Source organism: Rana temporaria, chromosome 10 (assembly GCF_905171775.1).
Source record: "Rana temporaria chromosome 10, aRanTem1.1, whole genome shotgun sequence".
NCBI lineage: Eukaryota > Metazoa > Chordata > Amphibia > Anura > Ranidae > Rana > Rana temporaria.
In genome coordinates, this window is record NC_053498.1 from 5,773,872 (window position 1) to 5,797,400 (window position 23,529).

The 23,529-nt window shown below is 44.0% G+C and overlaps 1 protein-coding gene across 1 annotated transcript; it reads right to left on the minus strand.

Moving 5' to 3' along the window:
• Positions 1-517: 517 nt before the first annotated feature.
• Positions 518-23,172, minus strand: LOC120916223 (IgGFc-binding protein-like). The gene is made up of 8 exons (XM_040327084.1): positions 23,100-23,172; positions 20,386-20,436; positions 16,776-17,996; positions 13,842-14,137; positions 10,356-10,875; positions 8,080-8,657; positions 4,820-5,627; positions 518-620 (listed from the first exon to the last, which is right to left on the minus strand). The coding sequence occupies exons 2-8, from the start codon at positions 20,432-20,434 to the stop codon at positions 604-606; spliced, it is 3,489 nt and encodes a 1,162-aa protein (XP_040183018.1). The 5' UTR covers positions 20,435-20,436; positions 23,100-23,172; the 3' UTR covers positions 518-603.
• Between the last annotated feature and the right edge of the window lie 357 nt (positions 23,173-23,529).

Genomic DNA, 23,529 nt, shown 5'->3' on the forward strand with positions numbered 1-23,529 from the left:
TACCAAGGCGGCCAACCAGGGTCCATATCTACAGTATGTAAACAAACATTTTCATGGTAGAAGTGGTGGGGGTGTTACAGCTTCTGTCTTTATTTCTTAGTGTCTTCAGTGGGGAGATTCACTGTACTGTATGCTTGGTGGCCGCCATTCATACATCTCCTCACTGAAGACACACCCCCGATCCTCAGGATCATACGAGGAATGAAAAAATGGTGATGTCATCGGACAAATCTTCCCAAATGGGACACGCGTTCCAGTGACGACTTGAGCGATTCCCTCTCACTTCCTGCCTGTGCCTCAAGACAGGAAGTGGGGGAAAAAAGTTCCGCCTCTCTAAAGAACAAAACCTTTAAAAAAAAAAAAAAAACCTCTACAACTGTTTAAAGACCACATCTAGCTTATCAGAGCTTCCATGATTAAAAAAAAATAATATATATATATATATATATATATATATATATATATAAAGATATGAACTGAAGCTGAACATTTACTTGAAATAACCAGAGTCAAGAATTTTTGACTTTCCATGAAATGTTTTATTACAAAGTGAACTAAACACTCAAAAAAAAAAAAAAAAAAAATGTTTTCTTCATTTTTGAGTTAGGTCCCAAGGTGGTCTGTAAAAAAGAAGAAAAAAAATAGTGTTACTTTGTGCATGACTATAATATAAAATAACCTAAAAAAAAACTAAAATTACTTTGTGCATTACCAATATTAAGACACGCAAACAAATAAACAAGTATATATATATATATATATATATATATATATATATATATATATATATATATATATATATATATATATATATATATTCTCTCCTTTTAATATGATATACAATAAATATAATATATAGTCCAACACCTCTCCCCCTCAAGAGCCCAATTTAGTTTTACTGGATCACATTTTGTATTAGTAGTCAGGAATAAGAATTAGGCATGTGCATTTCGTTTCGAATCGAAATTGACAAATTTTTCATTATTCGGACATTCAGATGCACACGAATTCCTGAATTGTAATATAACGAATTTAACCGAATCCGAACAAACGTTTTCGAATCGAAAACCCACGGACGAAATTTGATCGAATTCGAAAACAAATTCGAATAAAAATTGAAAGCAAATTTGAATCAAAATCAAATATAAATAGATTTCCAAAAAAAAAAAAAAAAAAAAAAAAAAAAAAAAAAGAATACAATAAAAATCAAAGAATGGTAAAGAACAGAATGGTAAAGAACAGAATGGTAAAGAACAGAATGGTAAAGAACAGAATGGTAAAGAACAGAATGGTAAAGAACAGAATGTAATCAAATACAATAGAATATGACCTGGCTTCTTCCATTTTCTGAAATTTGAAATATAAAATGAACTCCAATTCGAATAGAAAAATATTAGAGTAGAATAATAAAATATATATATATATATATATATATATAATATTTTATTATTCTACTCTAATATTTTTCTATTCGAATTGGAGTTCATTTTATATGAATTTCAAATTTCAGAAAATGGAAGATAGATAGAAGAAGCCAGGTCATATTCTATTGTATTTGATTACATTCTATTAAACTCCAGTCTGTTCTTTACCATTCTTTGATTTTCATTTTATCAAATTATTTTATATTTTATTGTATTTTTTTTAGAAATCGATTTATATTTTTTAGATTGATTCAAAATTTGCTTTAAATTTTCATTCAAATTAGTTTTCGAATCGATTGAAATATTATCGAATCCAACCGGATTTTCGAAATTCGGTCGAAAACGAATCTAACTTAACGAAATTAAATCAAATTAAAAACGAAACAAATTTTTCCCTTTTGCACATGCCTAATAAGAATCTACCAAATGGATGTTAAAAAATAAAAATCAGATTAAACATTTTTTCAGTTGGACCCTTATCAAACTTTTGCAAAACCGTACTGCTTATTGAAACCATCTGCATTGGCAGCAGCTGGCAAGGCAAAGATTAAAGATTTGTTTTATAGATGGAACAGAAGACTGAATAACTGAATTTCCTGTCTTAATATACTTTTAGCTGTATTGTAACACACACACACACACACACAAATATAAAATAAACTATAATACAATATTTGATATATTGATTTCAGCAAGCAATGACACCTTATTGAATAATTTGCCAGGGCTTTTTTCAGTGGGAACGGGGGGGGGGGGGGGGGGGGGGACACAGTTCCGGCACCCCCCAAAACTTAATGTAAATAATGGCAGGGGGTGCTGGAGAGCTGCTGAGGAAACTACTATTGTTGCTGGAGGGGATATATTTTTGCTTGGCAGTCTATTGTTGCTGGTGGGGGATTTGTTATTGCTGGAGGAGATCTACTATTGAGCAAGGGGTCTTTTGTTGCTGCCTGCTGGAGAGTTTATTGAAGCTGGCTGCTGCAAGATCTGTTGCTGCTGGGGTGGTATTTTGTTCTGGGGTCACATTATTGCTGGGGGGCCTATTGTTTCTGGGTGAATCCATTGTTGGAGGGGGGGGTCTATTTAGTACTTTTCTTGTTATCCTTAACAAATTCCATACAATTTACCAACACAAAATTATACTTGGCTCTGTATTCTCTAAGAGGGGCACTGCTGGGAGGTGGGTAGGGGGTGGAACCAAGGAACTATGCTTAGAGGTGGGTAGGGGGGCAGAGACAAGAAGTGACTCAGAAGGGGAGAGTTCCTGCACCTATTCTCTGAGGGGAAAAAAAGCCCTGGCAATGGCTCTCCCAAAAATGCACTTAAATGTGAGCAATGAGCATGCAAACTCAAGTTGTCTTCTAAATGTTGCCCCACTTCTCATTCAGAGTAGGCTGCCAGGTAAATTTAGTGTGGCTCCTTTGTAAACAGTGGCGCAGGGGGTTGATTGCTTAGGGCTGTTAAAGTGGTTGTTAAGCCACCAACCTGTATACACCATCAGCACTGCCTCCTATAGTATCCCCCCCTCTGTATGTGATTTATAAAAATAAATGCTGAAAATACCTTATTTCACTGCTGAGATTGCAATCACATGACCAGCCAGCTCTCTCCTTTCCTCCTCTGAGAGATGCAGTGGGTGGGGCTGAGATTCTCTGCTGATGTCAGTCTGGAGGGGAGGAGGAGAGCACTGGCTGGTCATGTGATTGCAATCTCGGCTCTTAAAATTAGGTATTTGCAGCATTTATAAATTGCACAATGAGGGGGGACACTGCAATAGAAGGCAGTGCTGATGGTGTATACAGGTTAGTGTTGTGAGAGCAGCAGGGGGGGGGGTGGGGCAGCTCACACACAGAGGGGGGTGTTGGACACAGGAGCAGAGAGAAGAGCAGATAGCAGGCTGCTGATGACAGACGCTTCAACTGACCAGTGTCAGGGCTCAGCAGCCATGATACACCGTGGTCAGTTTACAGGGGGAGGGGGGGGGGGGGAGAAACTGTCAGGATTAGTCAGGTTTTTTTGGTGTTACAGGTGGCCAAATAGCACAGGACAAGCACCGTGTCATACAACATGCTTTAAAAGGAGCAGGATCCATTTATTTGGGTGGTTAACAAACGCTTTAAGTGTTTTACAGGCCGCCATTCTGCTACTCCCGTCTTCTAGAGACTTCTGGAAGTCTAGTGGGATTGAGAGCAGGATGGACAGCCTCAATATTTATGGGACTCCAACCAATCCCTGGGGAGGTGTGCCCAAAAGGTGGTGGAAAAGCCCATAAATATTCTGAGGTCTGGCTGCCAAGTTGCAGGAGCTCCTGGGACCAGTCCTTCAGAAGGAGACACCCGTGTAGGGGTCCTACCCCTGGGGCTGAGAGACAGGAAGCTAGAGAGCCTTTGAAGACATGGAGGTCCCAGCTAGATGGAGTTAGTTTACACATCTACATGGCAGCCGGAGAGGATTGCACCAGGGTCCTGTGTCTTTGGCTCAGTTTCAGGTCCTAATTCAGGCCGACTCGCCCCTGAAGTGGAGAACAGGGATGCACCGTACCCTCTGCTCTGAGCCGTGTCCGCACCAAGTGTGAACCCAGCCTTAAAGGGATTGTTATTTTAATAGAATTTTTACAAACATGTTATACTTACCTGCCCTGTGTAATGGTCTTGCACAGGGCAGCCTGGATCTCTTGGGTCCCTGGCTGGAGCTTCTGGCCCCTCCCTCCTGTTGAGCTAGCAGCTTGCTATGGGGGCACCCGAGCCAAGCTGCAGCCCCACATGTTCATTCAGAGCCAATGGTGCCGCTGCCGTGTCTCATCCAATCAGGAGGGAGAATCCCAGATGGCCGAGGCTCAGGCAAGCATTAGGGGGGCTGCTACACACAGAAGGCTTTTTACCTTAATGCATAGAAGGCACCTTCTGCCTTTACAACCACTTTAAGCAAAGGGGCAAGGATAGCGGTGACCTAAACCAAACACCCAACTCACCCCCAAACCAAACACCCAACTCACCCCCAAACCAAACACCCAACTCACCCCCAAACCAAACACCCAACTCACCCCCAAACCAAACACCCAACTCACCCCCAAACCAAACACCCAACTCACCCCCAAACCAAACACCCAACTCACCCCCAAACCAAACCCCCAACTCACCCCCAAACCAAACCCCCAAACCAAACACCCAACCCACCCCCAAACCAAACACCCAACCCACCCCCAAACCAAACACCCAACCCACCCCCAAACCAAACACCCAACCCACCCCCAAACCAAACACCCAACCCACCCCCAAACCAAACACCCAACCCACCCCCAAACCAAACACCCAACCCAACAACCCAATGATTGAAGGTTGGGGTATGCTTTGCTTTATCAACCATTAAACAGGAGAAGTTGTTCCAATACTCACCACAGACTGTCTCATTTTCCCACTTGTACACGGTGACACCAATTGTTTGGCACTCAAAGGCATAATCCTTTATAGTCGAGCACACCCACTCCACAAGGCCACCAATCACATAATTTAGACAGGTGTGGAAAAACCAGATTGGATTTAATACATCATGGCAGTTCTGAAAAGCCCCGTTGGCCATTACAATCACATCACATGATGCTGTCAGATTGTACAGGTCCACAACCCCATTTGTCAGATTGGAGGGGTTCAGATCACTGGCCGTCAGGTTGGAGGTGTCCACATCACCACCTGTGAAGTTGGAGGGGTTCAGATCACTGGCCATCAGGTTGGAGGTGTCCACATCACCACCTGTGAAGTTGGAGGGGTTCAGATCACTGGCCGTTAGGTTGGAGGTGTCCACATCACCAGCTGTGAAGTTGGAGGGGTCCAGGTCCCTTGCCGTTATATTGTCAAGGCCCACATAACTATCTGTCAGGTTGAAGGGCTCCACATCACTATTAAAGGTATCTGGGCTAGCTCCACACAAACTGTTGCCACGATGGGAGATCCAATTAGCCAGGAAATCCTGGGGGCTCCGGCCTTCAGTGTCATCACTGGCATTTCCATTAGCATTACCACATAGGCCACAGACATTTCCATCGTAAGTTGGCGGCAAGTTAACCCAGAACTTCGAAAGACTAGCCATTAGGTTTAGACCTGGATCTGCCTTTATCCGAATGAAAGGATTTCTTCCAAAATAGTTTCCCGAAACCCTTATCCCATTTTCCAAATTAATCGGCAATGGGTACATGATGCCATCAACCTAAGAAAAAAGTACATTTGTTATAAAAATTGGACATGGATCTCAGAATAGTTTAATCTAGCTAAATTATATTAAATCAATATTTATATAATGTATTAAAATGGGAGGGGGATCCAAAACACACCACATTTACCCCAGCTACAGGTAAATGGAATTTATATAGTATACCGTATTTATCGGCGTATAACACGCACCCCAACTTTAAGAGGAAAAAAAAAACACATTCCACAGGACCTGCGCATAACACGCAGGCACATTTTACCCTCCATTTTTAGGGTAAAAAGTGAGTGTTATACGCCAACACAGTATTTATATTATATATGCGAATCATCAATTGGACATGGCTTACCTCCCCCAACAAAAATAAAAAGGAGTCAGCTATAGGACAATATTTTTTAATTATATTAAAGCGGGGGTTCACCCAAAAAAAGAATTTTGAACATTAGATTCAGCCGAGTTGTCAGAATGACAATCTGCGTTTTTTTCCCCCCCGTACATACTGTATTTTTACCGCCGCTTCCGGGTAGGTCTTCTGCGGGACTGGGCGTTCCTAATTGATTGACAGGCTTCCGACCGTCGCATACTGCACGCCACGAGTTGCCGAAAGAAGCTGAACGTCGGTGCGCAGGCGCCGAATAGAGCCGACTCGCAGTCCGGCTTCTTTCGGCAACTCGTGACGCGCTGTATGAGACAGTCGGGAGCCTGTCAATCAATTAGGAATGCCCAGTCCCACAGAAGACATACCCGGAAGTGGCGGTGAAAATACGATATGTACGGGGATTAAAAAAAAAAAAAAAAAAAAAAAGCCGATTGTCATTCTGACAACTCGGCTGAATCTAAGTGTTAATTTTTTTTTGGGTGAACCCCCCGCTTTAAGTTTAACTTTTATAGTATATTCACACATATACTATGTTACCAAAAGTATTGGGACGCCCGCTTTTACACACACACAAACTTTAATGGCGTCTTAGTCCGTAGGGTTCAATATCGAGTTGGCCCCGTACTTTACTGCAATAACAGCTTCAACTCTTCTGGGAAGGCTGTCCACAAGGTTTAGGAGGGCGTCTATGGGAATGCTTGACCAATTCTTCCAGAAGAGCATTTGTGAGGTCAGGCACTGATGTTGAACCCTACGGACTAAGACTGGGATGCCATTAAAGTTCATGAGCATGTAAAGGCAGGCATCCCAATACTTCTGGTAATGTATGCATACAAGTATGTATGTATGTATGTATGTATGTATATATATATATTTTTTTTTTATTTATCACACACACACACGTATTGGGACGCCTGCCTTTACACTTACATGAACTTTAATGGCATATATTATATATGTTTGTCCTGCAGCTGTGTTTTAAGTTTTATGCCCAATTCATAAAGGAAAATTCTTGTAGCTAGGGTATGTTCTTAATCTATTTATTTTTTAAAACAATTTTTACATTTTTATTTTGTCCTATATCTGGGGTAAGCCATGTGTAAATGGGGAGAAGAAGAAAAACAACAAGAAGGGGAGAAGAAGAAAAACAAGAAGGGGAGAAGAAAACAACAAGAAGGGGAGAAGAAAACAACAAGAAGGGGAGAAGAAAACAACAAGAAGGGGAGAAGAAAACAACAAGAAGGGGAGAAGAAAACAACAAGAAGGGGAGAAGAAAACAACAAGAAGGGGAGAAGAAAACAACAAGAAGGGGAGAAAAAAACAACAAGAAGGGGAGAAGAAAACAACAAGAAGGGGAGAAGAAAACAACAAGAAGGGGAGAAGAAAACAACAAGAAGGGGAGAAGAAAACAACAAGAAGGGGAGAAGAAAACAACAAGAAGGGGAGAAGAAAACAACAAGAAGGGGAGAAGAAAACAACAAGGGGAGAAGAAAACAACAAGAAGGGGAGAAGAAAACAACAAGAAGGGGAGAAGAAAACAACAAGAAGGGGAGAAGAAAACAAAAACTTGACAAAGAACCCTAAGGCCTCGTACAGACGACCGAACATGTCTGCTGAAACTGGTCCGCGGACCAGTTTCAGCAGACATGTTCGGTCGTCTGTACGGCCGAGCGGACAGGTTTCCAGCGGACATTTGTCCACCCGACAGTTTGAGCGGACACATGTTTAGCATGCTAAGAAACATGTCCGCTGGAATCCTGTCTATCGGACATGTTCGGTCGTCTGTACAGACTCACCGTACATGTCCGAGCGGCCGCCTTCCCTTGCATGCGTCAAATCACTTTGACGCATGCGTGGAAGCATTGACCTTCCAGCGTCGCGGCGATGGCGCGGACACGTGTCCACGCGGATTTCTGTCTGATGGTGTGTACAACCATCAGACAGAAATCTCCGGCCGGACATGTCCGCTGAAAACGGTCCGGCGGACCGATTTCAGCGAACAGTCCGGTCGTCTGTACGAGGCCTTAGATAAAATATAAAAAAGTGATGCAAAAAATGTTATTCAAACCTTACCTCAATGCCATCGCTGTATTCTTGTATAATTATTGTACGCCCATGGATCTTCAGCCTGATATTTGGAAAAGATGATATATTCCTGAGCATGTTGCTGTTCAATTGAAACTCAATGTCGAGATCCGTATTATTGCCGGAAGCGCACTCTGTCGTCACCATGGTGTACCAACATTCTCCATGGACCATGAAGGAGGCGCCATCAAAAGTATGGTGTTCTTCTCCAAATACCCAACAACCGATTGGCTTCGGATAACATGCGGTAATGCCCCCGATAATCTGGCACTCTTCACCGGCAGCGCAGCTGTGATTTTCACATGCCACGTCTCCATGCATGCAAGTGCAGGCAACCCGGCAGCCATCCTCGTAGAAGACTTCTCCATTATTCAGGAACTGACCACCAACATAACACCCACATTCTCCTTCCAGAATACAGCCGCCATCACCCAAGACGTAGCCTGGATTACAGACACAATCTTCTTCACAGGCGAGTGGACAGACCAGAGAAACGTTGAAGCCACAAATAGCTGGACAACCAAGAGCACACATGGAGTGATACGAGTTTGGTGGGCATGCGTAATCTTAAGAAAAAAAAAAAAAAAAGGAATACACATTCAGGTCTTTCATAGGTCAAGTGGAGTTGGTCAACAATGGTGCATTTTAAGACCTATGGTGGCATCTTTAAACATTTGAATCTTATAGTAGAGATGTGCAATTCGTTTAACAAATTTGGACAAATTGGTTAAATTCCGAAATTTCTGAATTTTTTCATTTTCAAAATGTTCAAATTCCGAATATCCGAAATTTTGAAAAACAAACAAAAAAACAAAAAAAAAAAAAACAAATACAAAATTTGTTGGGCAGTGCACATGTCTAGTTTGTAGCACCAAGTTTTAATGAGAATCACCAAATCACAATCTGGAGTGTACACGGGGAATATGTGAGCAACTATAGGGTTAGTCAACTGAAGGAGACTGGGGGGGGGGGGGGTTGAGTAATTAAATGGTAAGCTTTTGACAGTAGGGGGGGGGGGAAGGATTGAATGCATTAAATTTTATTTTGAGGAACATTTAACTTCTCTTTTTTTCCTTTTTATAAAAGAAGGTTTTAGTATTACAGGAAAACCAACTTGATATTAGCACCACATCCCTTAATTAGATGAAAACAAAATTTTGGGGGATTTTTAAGGTGTAAAATTATGTAAAACATTTGTTTAGAGAAGAAAATATATATAAAAAAAAAGTAAACATAATTGGCAAGCACAGTTTAAAGCGGAGGTTCACCCTAAAAAAAAAAAAAAAAATCATCTACCATCCCATCCAGCATACTTGCGTCAGCTACAGTATGCTTTTTTTTTCGCTGTACTTAAACGTTTAATCGTTGATGTTCTTTTTTTCTTCCCGCGGGGAATAGGCGTTCCTATGAAGGGGCGCAGATGATTGACGTGCGGCTACGGCGCGTCACGCTTTCTGAAAATAGCCGACCTAGGACTCGGCTATATACGGCTCCTGCACAGTCAGCTTCTAGTCTGTGCGCAGGCGCCGTGAAGAGCCAAGTCCTAGTCCAGCTATTTTCGGAAAGCGTGACGCGCTGTAGCCACACGTCAATCTACGCCCCTTCATAGGAACGCCTATTCCCCGCGGGAAGAAGAAAAGAAAAATCAACGATTAAACGGTAAGTACAGCAAAAAAAAAAAAAACACACACACATACTGTAGCTGACGCAAGTATACTGGATGGGAGATAATTTTTTTAGGGTGAACCTCCGCTTTAATAAGATTTCATGGAAACAGCACTAAAGAGTAAACTTCCCAACATGTTTTGCCAATGTATCAGGCTTCCTCAGGGGATACTGTCCAGTTAGAGGTACAAGCCTTCTATCAAAGAAAAACACATAGTACAGCAACAGTTAATTTGAAGTTGACACACCCATTTTTTTTTACTTAAAGCAGAGGTCCATACAAAAGCAGAACCTCCTGTCCTGATTTGGGTCTCAGCCAAGCAAAATGGGGGCTAGGGGGGGGGTGGAAGGAAGCATACAAACCCTTTAAATACGTCTCACAAATAAAAAGTTAAAAAACCCAACCCCTTGTTACTGCCGCCTCCTAAAAACAGAGACCTTCAGTCATTCTGCTCCTGTCTGACAACTGCTAAAGCCATTTGTAGAATTAAAAATCAACGAAAGCATTACCGTCCAAGATCTCAACCCTCCCCCCCCCCTCCTACAGGGAAGAGCAAGGTGCGTTTCTCTTCACCAAATAAGTTTACAAACCAACTTACCACATCCAGCGAGACTTCTCCACCCAGTCATGTCCACCCTTTCAATGTCACAAGCCAACGCATAGGCACCGAGACCTGAGCAAACGTTGCCCGTCGCACAGACCTCAAACTTACAGGCCTCAACAAAAGGTTCTGGATCCAGGGCGGAATGGCAAGCTTGAAATATCTTTGAAGTCACCATTTGGTAACACAAAGTGAGATACGTGGACATATCTTGGGTCTCACAAAGTTTGGGACTTATCAAGTTGCCAGAGTTGCAGTTTAGGTTGGTGTCCCCTGTTATCCCAGGCAGAGGATTGTGTTGATTAAAGGTGGACCGTTCTGTGGGGTTCTGGTTGGCACAGAGGCCAGATAGCATTCCAGAATAGAGACGAGGTATCTGAATGTGGACAAAGCCAAGATCGCCAAGGATGACATGCAACCCAAAGGAAGTCTTCACAGAAATATACAAGCCAACAGTAATTATGTTTAGTTTTCCGTGCTCAAGGACTATTGGGGTATACGTCAGCTCTCCATTAACCTAGAAAATACAAAGGTCTTTTAAAATCCGGTACTAATGGGTTGCACAGGAGAAGACATGGCATCAGTGGTTAGTATATTCACAACAGATTTTCTTTACCTCTTAAAAAAAGTTTCTGAATATTGTGACACGTTTTTAAATGAGCAATTAGGCAAAAAGGTGTTGCTAAAGTGCACCTGTATCCTAAACAACCAATCCCCAACCAACACACACCACCCACAACCAACCAACCCCACAACCAACCAACCAAACCCACCACCAACCAACCAACCAACCAAACCCACCACCAACCAAACAACCAACCCCACAACCAACCCCACCCACAACCAACCAACCAACCCCACCCACAACCAACCAACCCCACCCACAACCAACCAACCCCACCCACAACCAACCAACCCCACCCACAACCAACCCCACCCACCAACCAACCAACCCCACCCACCCCCACCCACCAACCAACCAACCCCACCCACAACCAACCCCACCCACAACCAACCAACCAACCCCACCCACAACCAACCAACCCACACCACCCACAACCAACCCCACCCACAACCAACCAACCCCACCCACAACCAACCAACCCCACCCACAACCAACCAACCCCACCCACAACCAACCAACCCCACCCACAACCAACCAACCCCACCCACAACCAACCAACCCCACCCACAACCAACCAACACCACCAACCACTTGAAAAAGCAAAAAATACACTTAAACATACATTCACTGACCTCTGTAGCTGTAGGTACCGTAGAGAAATTAATCTTTAAAACTCAGAACAAAGGCATAGAACACTCCAGGTGCTTTAAGCTCTTAGAAACAGACTTCAGAGTCTGTTGTGATCTTTCAGGATGAATTACTCTACAGCAGTGGTCATCAACCCTATCCTCAGGGCCCACTAACAGGCCAGGTTTTAAGTATTACCTTGGGGAGATGCAAACTAGAATACTGCAATCACTGAGCAGCAAATGAGATCACCTGTGATGCATTTCAGTTATCTTGCAAACCTGGCCTGTTACTGGGCCCTGAGGACAGGGTTGATGACCACTGCTCTACAGTACCTGCAGCTAGAGGTCAGTGATGACTTGTTTAAAGCCATTTTACTGATCGCTACATGTAAACATGGTGAACATTAAAATAATTCCTCACCTGTAGCTGTAGGCACTAGGGAGCAATTCACCACCCCAGTTCAAAGCAGAGAGCTCAAGTATTTCTATCCGCGCCAGCACAGTTGAACTGCGCCACAATGTCTACAGATGGGCTTGTTTTAAACCTCATTTACAGATTGTAAAAAAGTGAATAGGTTCCCTAGGCTTTTGCAAACTTGCCATGCAAGTAATTTTGCCTTTTAATACCCATTCTTAGCTAAACAAATATACAGTATCATTTTGGATACAGAAATATAGAAAGTGTAATCTCCGTATAAAAACCAGTAGACCAAAATGTATGGAAATTAACTTGTCTCAACGCCAGAAAGTGGTATGCCAGTTATATGTAGAGTCATAGGCCAAATCACCTTCTGGCTACTTTTTTTGGGGTGTAGACAATGCTGCAGCCTGGCTTCGGCCAACAAGGCCCAGGGCAGCACGGAAAGAGTCCCGCCGGCTTGCGCTACACCGTCAGTGTAGCGCTAGTCTTATGGGGTGGACTGGGCCGAGAGGCAAATTAGACTAGCACCCCCATAAAGCAGACACTGCTTCTGGTATGTGGGCAGCCAGCATTCTGCAACTGTGAGGCCCCCGCTTCTAATTTTGACTGTCCTATCATCTTGGACCACAAACCTTCCTCACTGTGCCATGTTTTCTGCTGCACCATTGGCATGGTTATATCATCTTAGTCCTCTCCATAAAATTACCTGAAATTTGTGCTTAAATTAGAACTGTAGGCAACACTTATTTTGAATAGAGTAGGGGGGTTACAGCCCCTGCCAGTTTTTTACCATCCCTGTCCCATTGCAGAGATTTCCCTTCTATTCCTACCCTATAGCCAAACAGCATGTGGGAGGAAATCTATGCAAAATTAAGGGAATCCATTGCACCCCCCCAGGTCCCCACTCAAATTTCAGGGCGAGTCTTAAACCGAAAGGGATGTGGCCTTGACAGGAAGTGGTGGGTCAACTTTAAATTAGGGGGTGCACAAGTTTAGTCAGGCCTAGGGCAGCACAAAACCTAAATACACTACTGGGTGTAGAGTTGCCAATGCAACCCTTTAGTTAACCGTATGGGTTCCATGATTAGGCAATGGCTGGTTTGGCATGGATTTAATATAATTACCAATATATACAATTTAAAACGGGTTGGTTGGGGCAAGTTTACTGGAATTTGTAGAAGCAAGGTCTCCGGTGCCAGTTTGTCTCACCCTTACAAAATGAGTTTTGGAGCATAGACCTCCCATTTTCAGGTTTGTTGTACAACTTAAACAGGGATGGACTGGCCATTGGGAGTTTCCCGGTGGGCTGATGGCTCAGTGGGCCGGCTTCAGTGACAGCGGACTGCCGCCCCCTCCGCTCCTCTGTCTCTCCCTCCCCGCAGCGTTCACCTGGGGGGGGGGGGTAAACAAAGAAGCAGGGGGGAGGACCAGAGGAGACGACAGGGGAGCATGGGACAGACAGCTGACTCAACCGCTAAGGCCTGGGAGTTTCTCACTTTGGCCTAATCTTGTCCCATAAGGGGGGTACCAAACTGATTCTTTGCCCCGGGTGAAATAATGTCCGACTTCACCACTGGTACTGCCTAAAAGAGTTCTACTCTAAGTAGAACAGCTAGTGAAGGGGGGAGAGGGGGCTTGGGTGGCCGGGGGGGGGGGGATGCGGGAGTTGTCCGGCCGCCATGTTAGAGACCTGTCAAAATGGACCAGTCTGGATGAAGTCCAGGGCCAAATTTCTGTCCCAGTCCAGCCCTGAACGTAAAGTTATGCTTTTGTACAAGTAACTGTCGGAAAGTTAAGCCTTTACTTACCAGTGCGGTGTTCGGACTTTCAGCAGAAATCTCCAGCCTCGTCTCAAACACCTCGAGCTTTACTGTGAATTGGTAGTCAGCCCTTCGCTCCAAATCGAATGAGACAAAATTTGAGTCCTCTCCTCGAGAAGCAAGAAACGTGAGGGGGCAGTCACCCGACTGAAAATGGTAGGTTCCCTGGAATGTTCGCATATGAGTTCTTCCCCAGGCCATGCAGGTTTGAATCTCGGGGGACATACATGCGGAATCCCGACACAGTAGCTCATCAGAACATTCAAACCCACAGAGATTGTATACTAGGAAAGAGGGGGAAAATTTTTTTTTATATGTAGTCAGAACAGCTGAAAAACACCCTGCCTTCAGCATTGCCTTATTGATGTGTACAATAATGATACCACCTCGGGAATTCAGTCCCTTCCAACCAATGTGGCCATTACATAGCTAAAATGATGGACTTCCCTTTCTAATGGTCTCTCTGCAGTTAAGAATATTTTAGGTGAATCTTGCTAATGAATAGACATTTTTTTAAATGACATTTGTAGGGGCACAAAACACCATTGCAAAAGTTCACCAAGAGCCCAAGAGATAAAGCAGTTGGCAAAACCATCTTAAATATAGGCTAGTGGAGTTTCCATTAATCTGATCAAATTAAAGTTGCAGATGGATTACAGTATATGCATTACCATTAATTTCCAAACGCCACCCCAATGTACACATGGTTAAGCGCACCACAATACACTGCCAGAAATAGTGTGGGTATTTGGGGTATGAGGTACATTGTTGGCCCATTCAAATCAGATGGTCCACCTCAAGAATGAAGGGGCTTCATTCAAACCAGATGGTCTACCTCAGGAATGAAGGTGATTTATTCAAACCAGATGGTCCACCCCAGGAGTGAAGGTGATTTATTCAAACCAGATGGTCCACCCCAAGAATGAAGGTGATTTATTCAAACCAGATGGTCCACCCCAAGAATGAAGGGGCTTCATTCAAACCAGATGGTCCACCCCAAGAATGAAGGGGCTTCATTCAAACCAGATGGTCCACCCCAAGAATGAAGGGGCTTCATTCAAACCAGATGGTCCACCCCAAGAATGAAGGGGCTTCATTCAAACCAGATGGTCCACCCCAAGAATGAAGGGGCTTCATTCAAACCAGATGGTCCACCCCAAGAATGAAGGGGCTTCATTCAAACCAGATGGTCCACCCCAAGAATGAAGGGGCTTCATTCAAACCAGATGGTCCACCCCAAGAATGAAGGGGCTTCATTCAAACCAGATGGTCCACCCCAAGAATGAAGGGGCTTCATTCAAACCAGATGGTCCACCCCAAGAATGAAGGGGCTTCATTCAAACCAGATGGTCCACCCCAAGAATGAAGGGGCTTCATTCAAACCAGATGGTCCACCCCAAGAATGAAGGGGCTTCATTCAAACCAGATGGTCCATCCCAAGAATGAAAGGGAACCCATTCAAACCAGATGGTCCATCCCAAGAATGAAAGGGAACCCATTCAAACCATTTGCCTACCTTAAAGCGGAGCTCCACCAGTTTTTTTAAGTCCGCAGCTACAAATGCTGCAGCTGCTGACTTTTAAAATAATGACACTTACCTGTCCAGGGCGTCCGAGATGTCCTCACCCAAAGCCGATCTCTCCCTCGGCTTTTGGGTGGAGGCGCCGCCATCTTACGCAATAGAATAATCCTGGTTCCCTACTGTGCATGGGCGACTCATGCTGCGTGTTCCCATTGGTCCTTGCTGTCTTCTGGGACCTGTGTGTCTCCCAGAAGACAGCAGGGGGTGGCTTAGATACCCACGGGTGGCTCGGGTATCTATGCCTGTAAGTGGGAGCCAAATGCCTTTATTACACAGGTATCTGCTCCCCCCGAAAAAGGTGTCAAATGTGACACCGGAGGGTCCCGAAAAGCGGAAGTTCCATTTTTTGGGGGGGGGGGGGAACTCTGCTTTAAGAATGAAGGGGATCCATTCCAATCAGATGGTCTACCTTAATACATGCAAAAAGCAACCCTAGAACAAATTCTCTTGAAAAATACCTGCAGAAGAGAAAAATATGCTCATCTGTCTTGCTGCATGGAGCCATTACTGAGGAATCACCCACATGACCCCCCCCCCGGATTCCACCATGACCCCATTTCCCCTACTGCACTCACTGGCACCCCCTGTGGAACTCTATCATTACTAGGTCTTGTATAACATGGAGGCCGGCAGAAGAAGCCAATGAGCACAGCATGGGAGACATTACCAAAAAGCAATGTTTCTAGGAATATTCCAGGAGGGCAGGCTTGGCTATCTACTCCGACTCCCCTGCCTTCTCCACCCAGGATGCAACTAAGGATCTAGGAGAGTGGGTTCTTAGGAATGATGGAATCAAGAAAAATCTAAGTTTTGTAGGCTAGAGAGGTTTCTGTCTAAACCATCTAGCAATTATGGCCTCGGATGCCTGTAACCCCTTTTTTAGGACCACTTTACTAGATCCTTTGCTGCATCCTGGGTGGAGAAGGCAGGGGTATTGCTTAATTATTGCAAAAGGGTCTCTATTTCTTGCATGAACCCAAGGATGGATGTTTCTTAAAAGTTTAAGAAAATAAATCAATGATTTCCATACCACCATAGGATATTTTAGACATCCCAGCGTGACATTCAGGCATGGTTCATAGGCTCCGAGCAGCGTTTTGCATGGACACGGCAGCCCATTCATTCGAATGTGTGGCCATACCTCCAGAAACAGACAAAAAGGTCCCCGCCTCATTTCTGGAATCGCAACCCACAGGGGAACTGCAGGTGCAACAGAATGACACCCCAGGTATCCAGTGCTTTTCTGTGTGGGTGGTTGTGGCTGGGTCTTTAGGCATAGACCCATAGTGGGAACCACCCACACAGATGTGAACCAGGCATCAAGGATTTAAATTGTATACCTTCATCCAAGCAAACTCCAAACGCCCCATATGTGTTCATCTCTGCCATGCCAATTATGCCTATACCAAAACCACATCCAGGGTTGTAGATGGAATAGTAATCACTTCTTCCATCAAGAGGCAAAAGAGCATAGACCAAATCTGTGCCAGGAATATTTTTCCAATGTGGCTGGGGCAGGTCCTCGTGATTTAGCTGCAGTCCTTCTTGACTATTTTCTTGGGCAACCACGTATAAAGTGTGCCTATACCTAGGCACCCAAACAATAGAATAGGAAGCACAGGCCTTTTCTCTGGGCATAAGGTTAAGAAGAAAACCCTCGGAAGGCTCAAAGAGATTTTCACCAACATACAAAAAGACCAGAATTTTTCCAGGACTTAAAATGAGAAGATTCATCATTGGGTCAAAATCGAATTCTTTTACCACCCCAGGCATCATCATCAAATCGGTCGTGTTGAATCCACATACAAGGTATACTAGGGTCTTGGTTGCCGCAAGAATGTAGATTTTACTTGAAAACTTTTGGAAAGGCAGTGGTGGGGACACAAATTTAGAACCCCAAGCAGATACTGGAGGAAGTTGAAAGCAAGCTTGACAACTTCCACGCATTTCAGAGCATGTACGCCCTGAAAATAAGGCTACGGGTTCCTGCGACAGAACATGGCTCCCAGTCAAACTTCCATTGGCTTGGAGCTGCACGGTTTCCCAGGGATTTAGAGTGAAATTGAGATGTTCTCCGGCAAGGTATATTGTGTTCTCAAACTCAACCGTTCCCTTCAAAAGGATGGAGGCAACGTTGGATTGAGGACCGTTAACTATTGCCATCTGTTGGATTGAATCTTCAGGTCCAATAATGGGCGTCATAACATAATAGTCCGTTCCCCAATCCTCTATCGGAGAAAGAACCATTACACTGGTTTTGTAATGCTTGCTGTTGGTGGCCACTACAGATATTGGTTTGTTCGAAGAGATGCGTACAATGCCATTTGATCTGGTGGAATATCGAATCTCCGTTTCCGCTGGCAGCTCAAACTCCAAGGGAAGTTTAGGTGCTAGTGGGACAACCTGGCTGTAATTTTTGTTTGGTAATTGGATGGTGGCTTGAGTGTCAGGGAAGAACGCAGTGAGAAGAACGTTTAAACGAAGGCCCCCGACATCGGGAAGGAAGTTCTGCATAAAGACGAAGGCAAAGTCCGTGCCTGGATCCTCTGCAGATGCATAACCTGAGGAGAAAAGGAAAACGTATACTTTAGGCGATTGACATTCAATAGGTGGCTTTAAGTCAGTGGTCTCCAAACTGTGGCCCGGGGGGGCAGATGCAGCCCTTGGGCAGAATTTTTTTCATGGACACCAATGATGTGGTGCATTTGCTTCCAATGATGGGGCACAATTCTTACCAATGACATCAGCTATGTGGCACATATCCTTCAGACACCGATGATGGGGGGATTGTTTGCTCCCACTGATGCTGGGACACTTTGTACTCTTGATAGCCACAGTCTGCCCCCCCCCCTAAAGTCTGAAGGACAGTAGACTGGCCCTTTGTTTAGAAAGTTTGGAGACCCCTGCTTTAAGTGATTCCACCAAGGTAAGCAATTTCTCTTTTAGGCTTGAAATGCACTTTTTTCCTACTTCATGTGAGTGACTCATTTGCAGTTTTTACGAACAAATGATTTCATCTGCTACAATAAGATGCGCCCTCTGGTGTCTGCTTTACATTACTACAGATTCCTTCCATCTGCTGAGGAGCTGTACCAAGTCCTTTGAGGCCAGCGGCTATAACCTAGTCAGCATTATGAGCTATATAGGTAGGATTTCACCACTAACCACTTCAGCTTGGAAGAATTTACCCCCTTCCTGCCTAGAGAACTTTTTGCGATCCGGCACTGCATCGCTTTGACAATTGCACATCGTAAGACGTGGCTCCCAAACAAATTGTTTCCCCCCCCCCCCAACAAGGAACTTTCTTTTGGTGGTATTTAATCACATTTGTGGTTGTAATTTTTGCGTTCTAAACAAAAACAAAAATTTTGAAGAAAAATAAGCAATATTTTTTACTACAATAAATATCCCCCCCCCCAAAAAATAAATAAAATATATATATAACTTTAGGTCGATATGTATTCTACATATTTTTGGTAAAAACGCAATAAGCGTATATTGATTTCACAAAAGTTATAGCATCTCTAAAATAGGGGATATGTTTTATGGCATTATTAATATCTTATTTTTCTACTAGTAATGGCGGCAATCAGCCATTTTTTTCATGACTGCGACATTATGGCGGACATAGACACTTGATGCTATTTTGGGACCATTGTCATTTATACAGTGACCAGTGCTATAAAAATGCACCGATTGCTGTATAAAATGTGACTGGCAGGGAAGGGGTTAGCCACTAGGGGACAAAGGGGTTAAGTGTGTCCTAGGGAGTGATTCTAACTGTGGGGGGGGGTGGGCTACCAGTGACACAACATTGATCACTGCTCCCGATGGCAGGGAGCAGTAGATCACTGTCCTGTCACGAGGCAGAACAGGGAAATTCCTTGTTTACACTGGCATCCCCCCCATTCTGCAGCTCTGTGACACGATCGCAGGACACCGGCGGACGTAGAGTACGCGGGTGCGGTCACGGAGCTTGCGGCAGGATTTTCAAAGCAACGTACAGGTACATTGCTTTGCCCACACAAGCCATTCTGCCGACGTATATGTTGACAGAGGCCACACAGAGGCCACACAGAGGCCACACAGAGGCCACACAGAGGCCACACAGAGGCCACACAGAGGCCACACAGAGGCCACACAGAGGCCACACAGAGGCCACACAGAGGCCACACAGAGGCCACACAGAGGCCACACAGAGGCCACACAGAGGCCACACAGAGGCCACACAGAGGCCACACTTTAGAAAGTCCTAACAAAAACACACGTAGACCTGATGGGCAAGCACAGCTGACCAGAGCCCTTTACAAACTATAGCAGAGGAGCGTAATCTTGAGATGTTGTCAGCCTCTGCAACGAGGAACGGGAATGTGGCCTGGCTGGTTGACACCCAATTTGGAGGCTTCATACAAGGAGGTGGTGTAGTCCCTGCACTATTCCTACTCTAATGAAACCCCTCTATGCTCCATCTAAGACGGAGGAATCTGTCCCTACCCTAGCTACTCGCCAAAAGTGCAAAAGACCCAGGAGCCAGAGTCTTAGACACTGCTCTGAACCAAAATGGCTGCCTTATTAGGGGCACCAGCATCCAATCAGACAGCTGCTCCCCAGGAAAATTTAAAGGAACCAAGTTCCCTAGGACTTCCTCCCCCTTCTGCTTGGTCGAGTGCCATCTACAGTGGGGTGTACTGCCTGCACCCTCCTACCTACCGACTTGTATCTTTGCACAATAGATTCTTATCTAGCTACAGGGTAGGCATTCACTGGAGCCATTGCTGAAGACCAATAGTTTCCAACCCTTCAGAGAATGTCAAAGGTTTCCTTCTCTCCAGTTTGTATCACAATGAGAACACAAGTTTACTAAAAATAAAAAATAAAAAGTGCATCTAAAGCTCAGGCATCCCATGGTGACATTTCCCACTGAGCCAACTTAAAGCAAAAATCACTTACCGCCAAGGCACAGGAGGACACAGATATGCAGAAGAAGCTTGGAACCCATTGCTGCAAAACAGAAAAAAAATAAAATAAAAAACCTGTTTTAGCTAAAATGTTCTCTTTAGTTTTGGATAAAGTAGGCAAAAAGATAGTATTTTTAGGCTGCCTGTCCCAAAGGAGAAGACCTGAATTAAAAAAAAAAAAAAAAAGGATTTGCTCTGATACTATTTTTTTCTGCCATATACAATATTGCTTCCTTTGTGGTTTTGTATGGTGTGGGCCCCACACGGGCCGGGGACCAGGTTGGTGGTTGAACCATTTCTATGCTCCTGCCCAGGATGTATATTTGTGGGGTGCAACACACACACACACACACACACACAGGGTCAAGTCCTGGGGGAAAAAGTGTGGGAACTCCCACCCAAAAAATAAAAATGATACGCCAATATGCATAATTACTAAACCGCATGTTTTTTTTCCCGATCCACTGTACCTTAGTAATCCTTTAAGCAAGTTCTTTCTAAATCCCGCGATAAACTCGCGGCAAGCCTCCGCAATGTCTCCTGGGAACAGGGGCGGACTGACAACTCATGGGGCCCCCGGGCAATAGAAGATTATGGGGCCCCTCTGGCTTACAGATGGCCACCACGCCAGGAGGCAGTGCAGCTAAAATCTTGGGATATTCACATTAAAAGCATGTCAGTTTGGGACATATCAGGGACAGATCTGTTTTTTTTTAGATTTTTACATACTGTCCCTGGTTTTACTGAGCCTGGCAACCCTGATGGGGCCCCCTAGGGCAGTGCCCGAGTGACTCAATGGTCAGTCCGCCCCTGCCTGGGAACAATGACAAAAGCTCCCAGGAGACATTGCGGCATCGAGGAAGTGCCGGAATACCCGCACATTACCCGAAGAATCCATATACAGGAAGCGGCCAGTAACAAAGGATTACTAAGGTTCCCCCTGATAGTGACTCGAGCTGGGCATCACCGCTTAGTGAAGGATTGGCACGGGCGGCTCGGCTGCTCTAGTCCTGCAAAGGGAACTGCGTTCCTGCTGTGAAAAAAGTGCAGGAACTCCGTTCCCACAGGACTTGAACACACACACACACACACACACACACACACACACTTTTAAATGTATCCATCTCTAGATCTTGTACCTACTCACACAGCTATTAAAATAAACTAATAAGATTGATGTGATGCCCACGTCAGTTTTTAGCGATTATCAGAATATTGAAACTTATCTTACTGGGCGACTGATTGACATGGGCATTATACAACTTCAAGTTTACAGCCAGAACGACATTTTAAACACATTAGATGGCTAGAAAAGCCAGGATTTGGGGGAAGTAGGGATGAGCAAAATTTGACCAATACATTGTCCCAAAATTTCATAAATATAATTCCGGAATTTAAAATTAAAGAAAAACTTTTGCTAGCACATGACGGATTCAACATGCAAACATATTTGGCAAAATTGCATTAATTTTGCTACACAAGGCCCCTTTCACACTGGGGCGTTTGGGGTGTTTTTTTTCCCAACGCCCAAAAGCTGCTCCAAAGATGCTGCTTGCAGGACTCAGTGTGAAAGGGTCCATTGAGATGCATGGAGAGAGTTTTAATAGCGCTATTTTTAAACGCTAAAGCGATGTAAAAAAAACGTTTTATTGTGAAAGGGGTCTTAAAGCAGACAAGTATGCTTGGATCATTTGTAAACATTTCAAAGAGTCTCTGCTGGATCTCATATGAAGCAAAAAAATAAAATAGGCAAGGCATAGATTGGCATCACAAAATATAGGCACCCCCCCAAAAAACAAACAAACAAACAAACCACACACTATAAGGCTCCATTCACATCTCTGCGACAAGCAACGCCGCGTACGCGTCGTATTTTGCCGCGGATAGTGTATTTTTTTTCCAAATTCTTCCCATTGCTGTCAATGGGCGAACGCCAATGTCGCCTGAAAAAAAGGTCCGGGACTTTTTTTCAGGCGACAGGCGTACGGCGTCTATGAGATGTGAACCATCTCCATAGACAGCAATGGGAATTTCCCCCTCTAGCGGCACAAGCGTCCGGCGTCTTGTCGCCTAGATGTGAATGGAGACTAAATGCCAAAACAGGAAAATGGAAAAATATATGCCCCCCTCAAAAACATTAAACAAACCCTCAAAACCATTATTGCTTGTACAGTCGAAAAATGCAGATTAAAGTTTCATTATCAGCAAACCACCAATACTCACTGCATCGCAGCATTTTTTATATATTTTTTTTTTTTTAAATAAAAAGCAAAGTTAAATAAAAAAGGGAGGAGGTTTGGGTCTTAAAACTATAAAAGCGTGTGGAATTTGGTTATAGAGCTATATAGATAGATAAAAAAGAACCCCCCCCCCCCCCCCCCACACACACACACACACACACCTTCATGGGAGGATTCAGTAATGGAGGATACACCATAAGACAAGAGCAGAGATGATAACGATTATTTTTAATATTAAATCAAGATCTATCTATAAACAAAAAAATAAAAAGTGAAAGAGAGATAGGGAAATATATATATATATATAATGTATTTATTTTTTATAGGGAAAAAAGTCTAATCCCTCTGAAAATATATCTCACTGCAATACTCACAATTTAAAACACACAAGGAAAGTGGAAAAGCAAAAAAACATCTACGAGCAAAGCATAGGCATCAGTTCATGGACACAGGTGCGTTACCTTACCTGACAATTTAGATTGACCACATCCCACAAGCCCCACCCTTCAGAGACCCAACAACTAGACACAGGTCTCTCTATGGAGAGCTTATAAGTCTTCCCTAATCAATTATATTAACCATTTCCTCACCGGAGACCGGCCACATCCCCAGGCAATGCCTGAGACTTTCAATATGGTAAAGTGGAGGTCACGTTTCCCCCTCTATTCCTGTTTTGGTGACAACTCAAAAATTTTGGGATTTTCTCATTACTTTCTGTCTCCTTTCAGAAGGATGAATAGAGAGGACAAATCTCTACATTGGGGACTCAAACAGCAATAAAAACCATACAGGGGTCCTTATTCTTCCTCCTCTATACCAAACTATATATTAAAAATATACACCGTGGCCTGGATTCAGATAGAGATACAACGGTGTATCTCCTTATACGCCGTCGT

Coding starts and splice junctions, on each gene's coding strand:
- LOC120916223 (XM_040327084.1), bottom strand. CDS start 20,434: ATGGGTTCCAAGCTTCTTCTGCATATCTGTGTCCTCCTGTGCCTTGGC. Junction 17,997..20,385: donor TGTCCTCCTGTGCCTTGGCG/GTAAGTGATTTT, acceptor TTTTCTCCTCAG/GTTATGCATCTGCAGAGGAT. Junction 14,138..16,775: donor TGGAGTTTGCTTGGATGAAG/GTATACAATTTA, acceptor CCTCTTTCCTAG/TATACAATCTCTGTGGGTTT.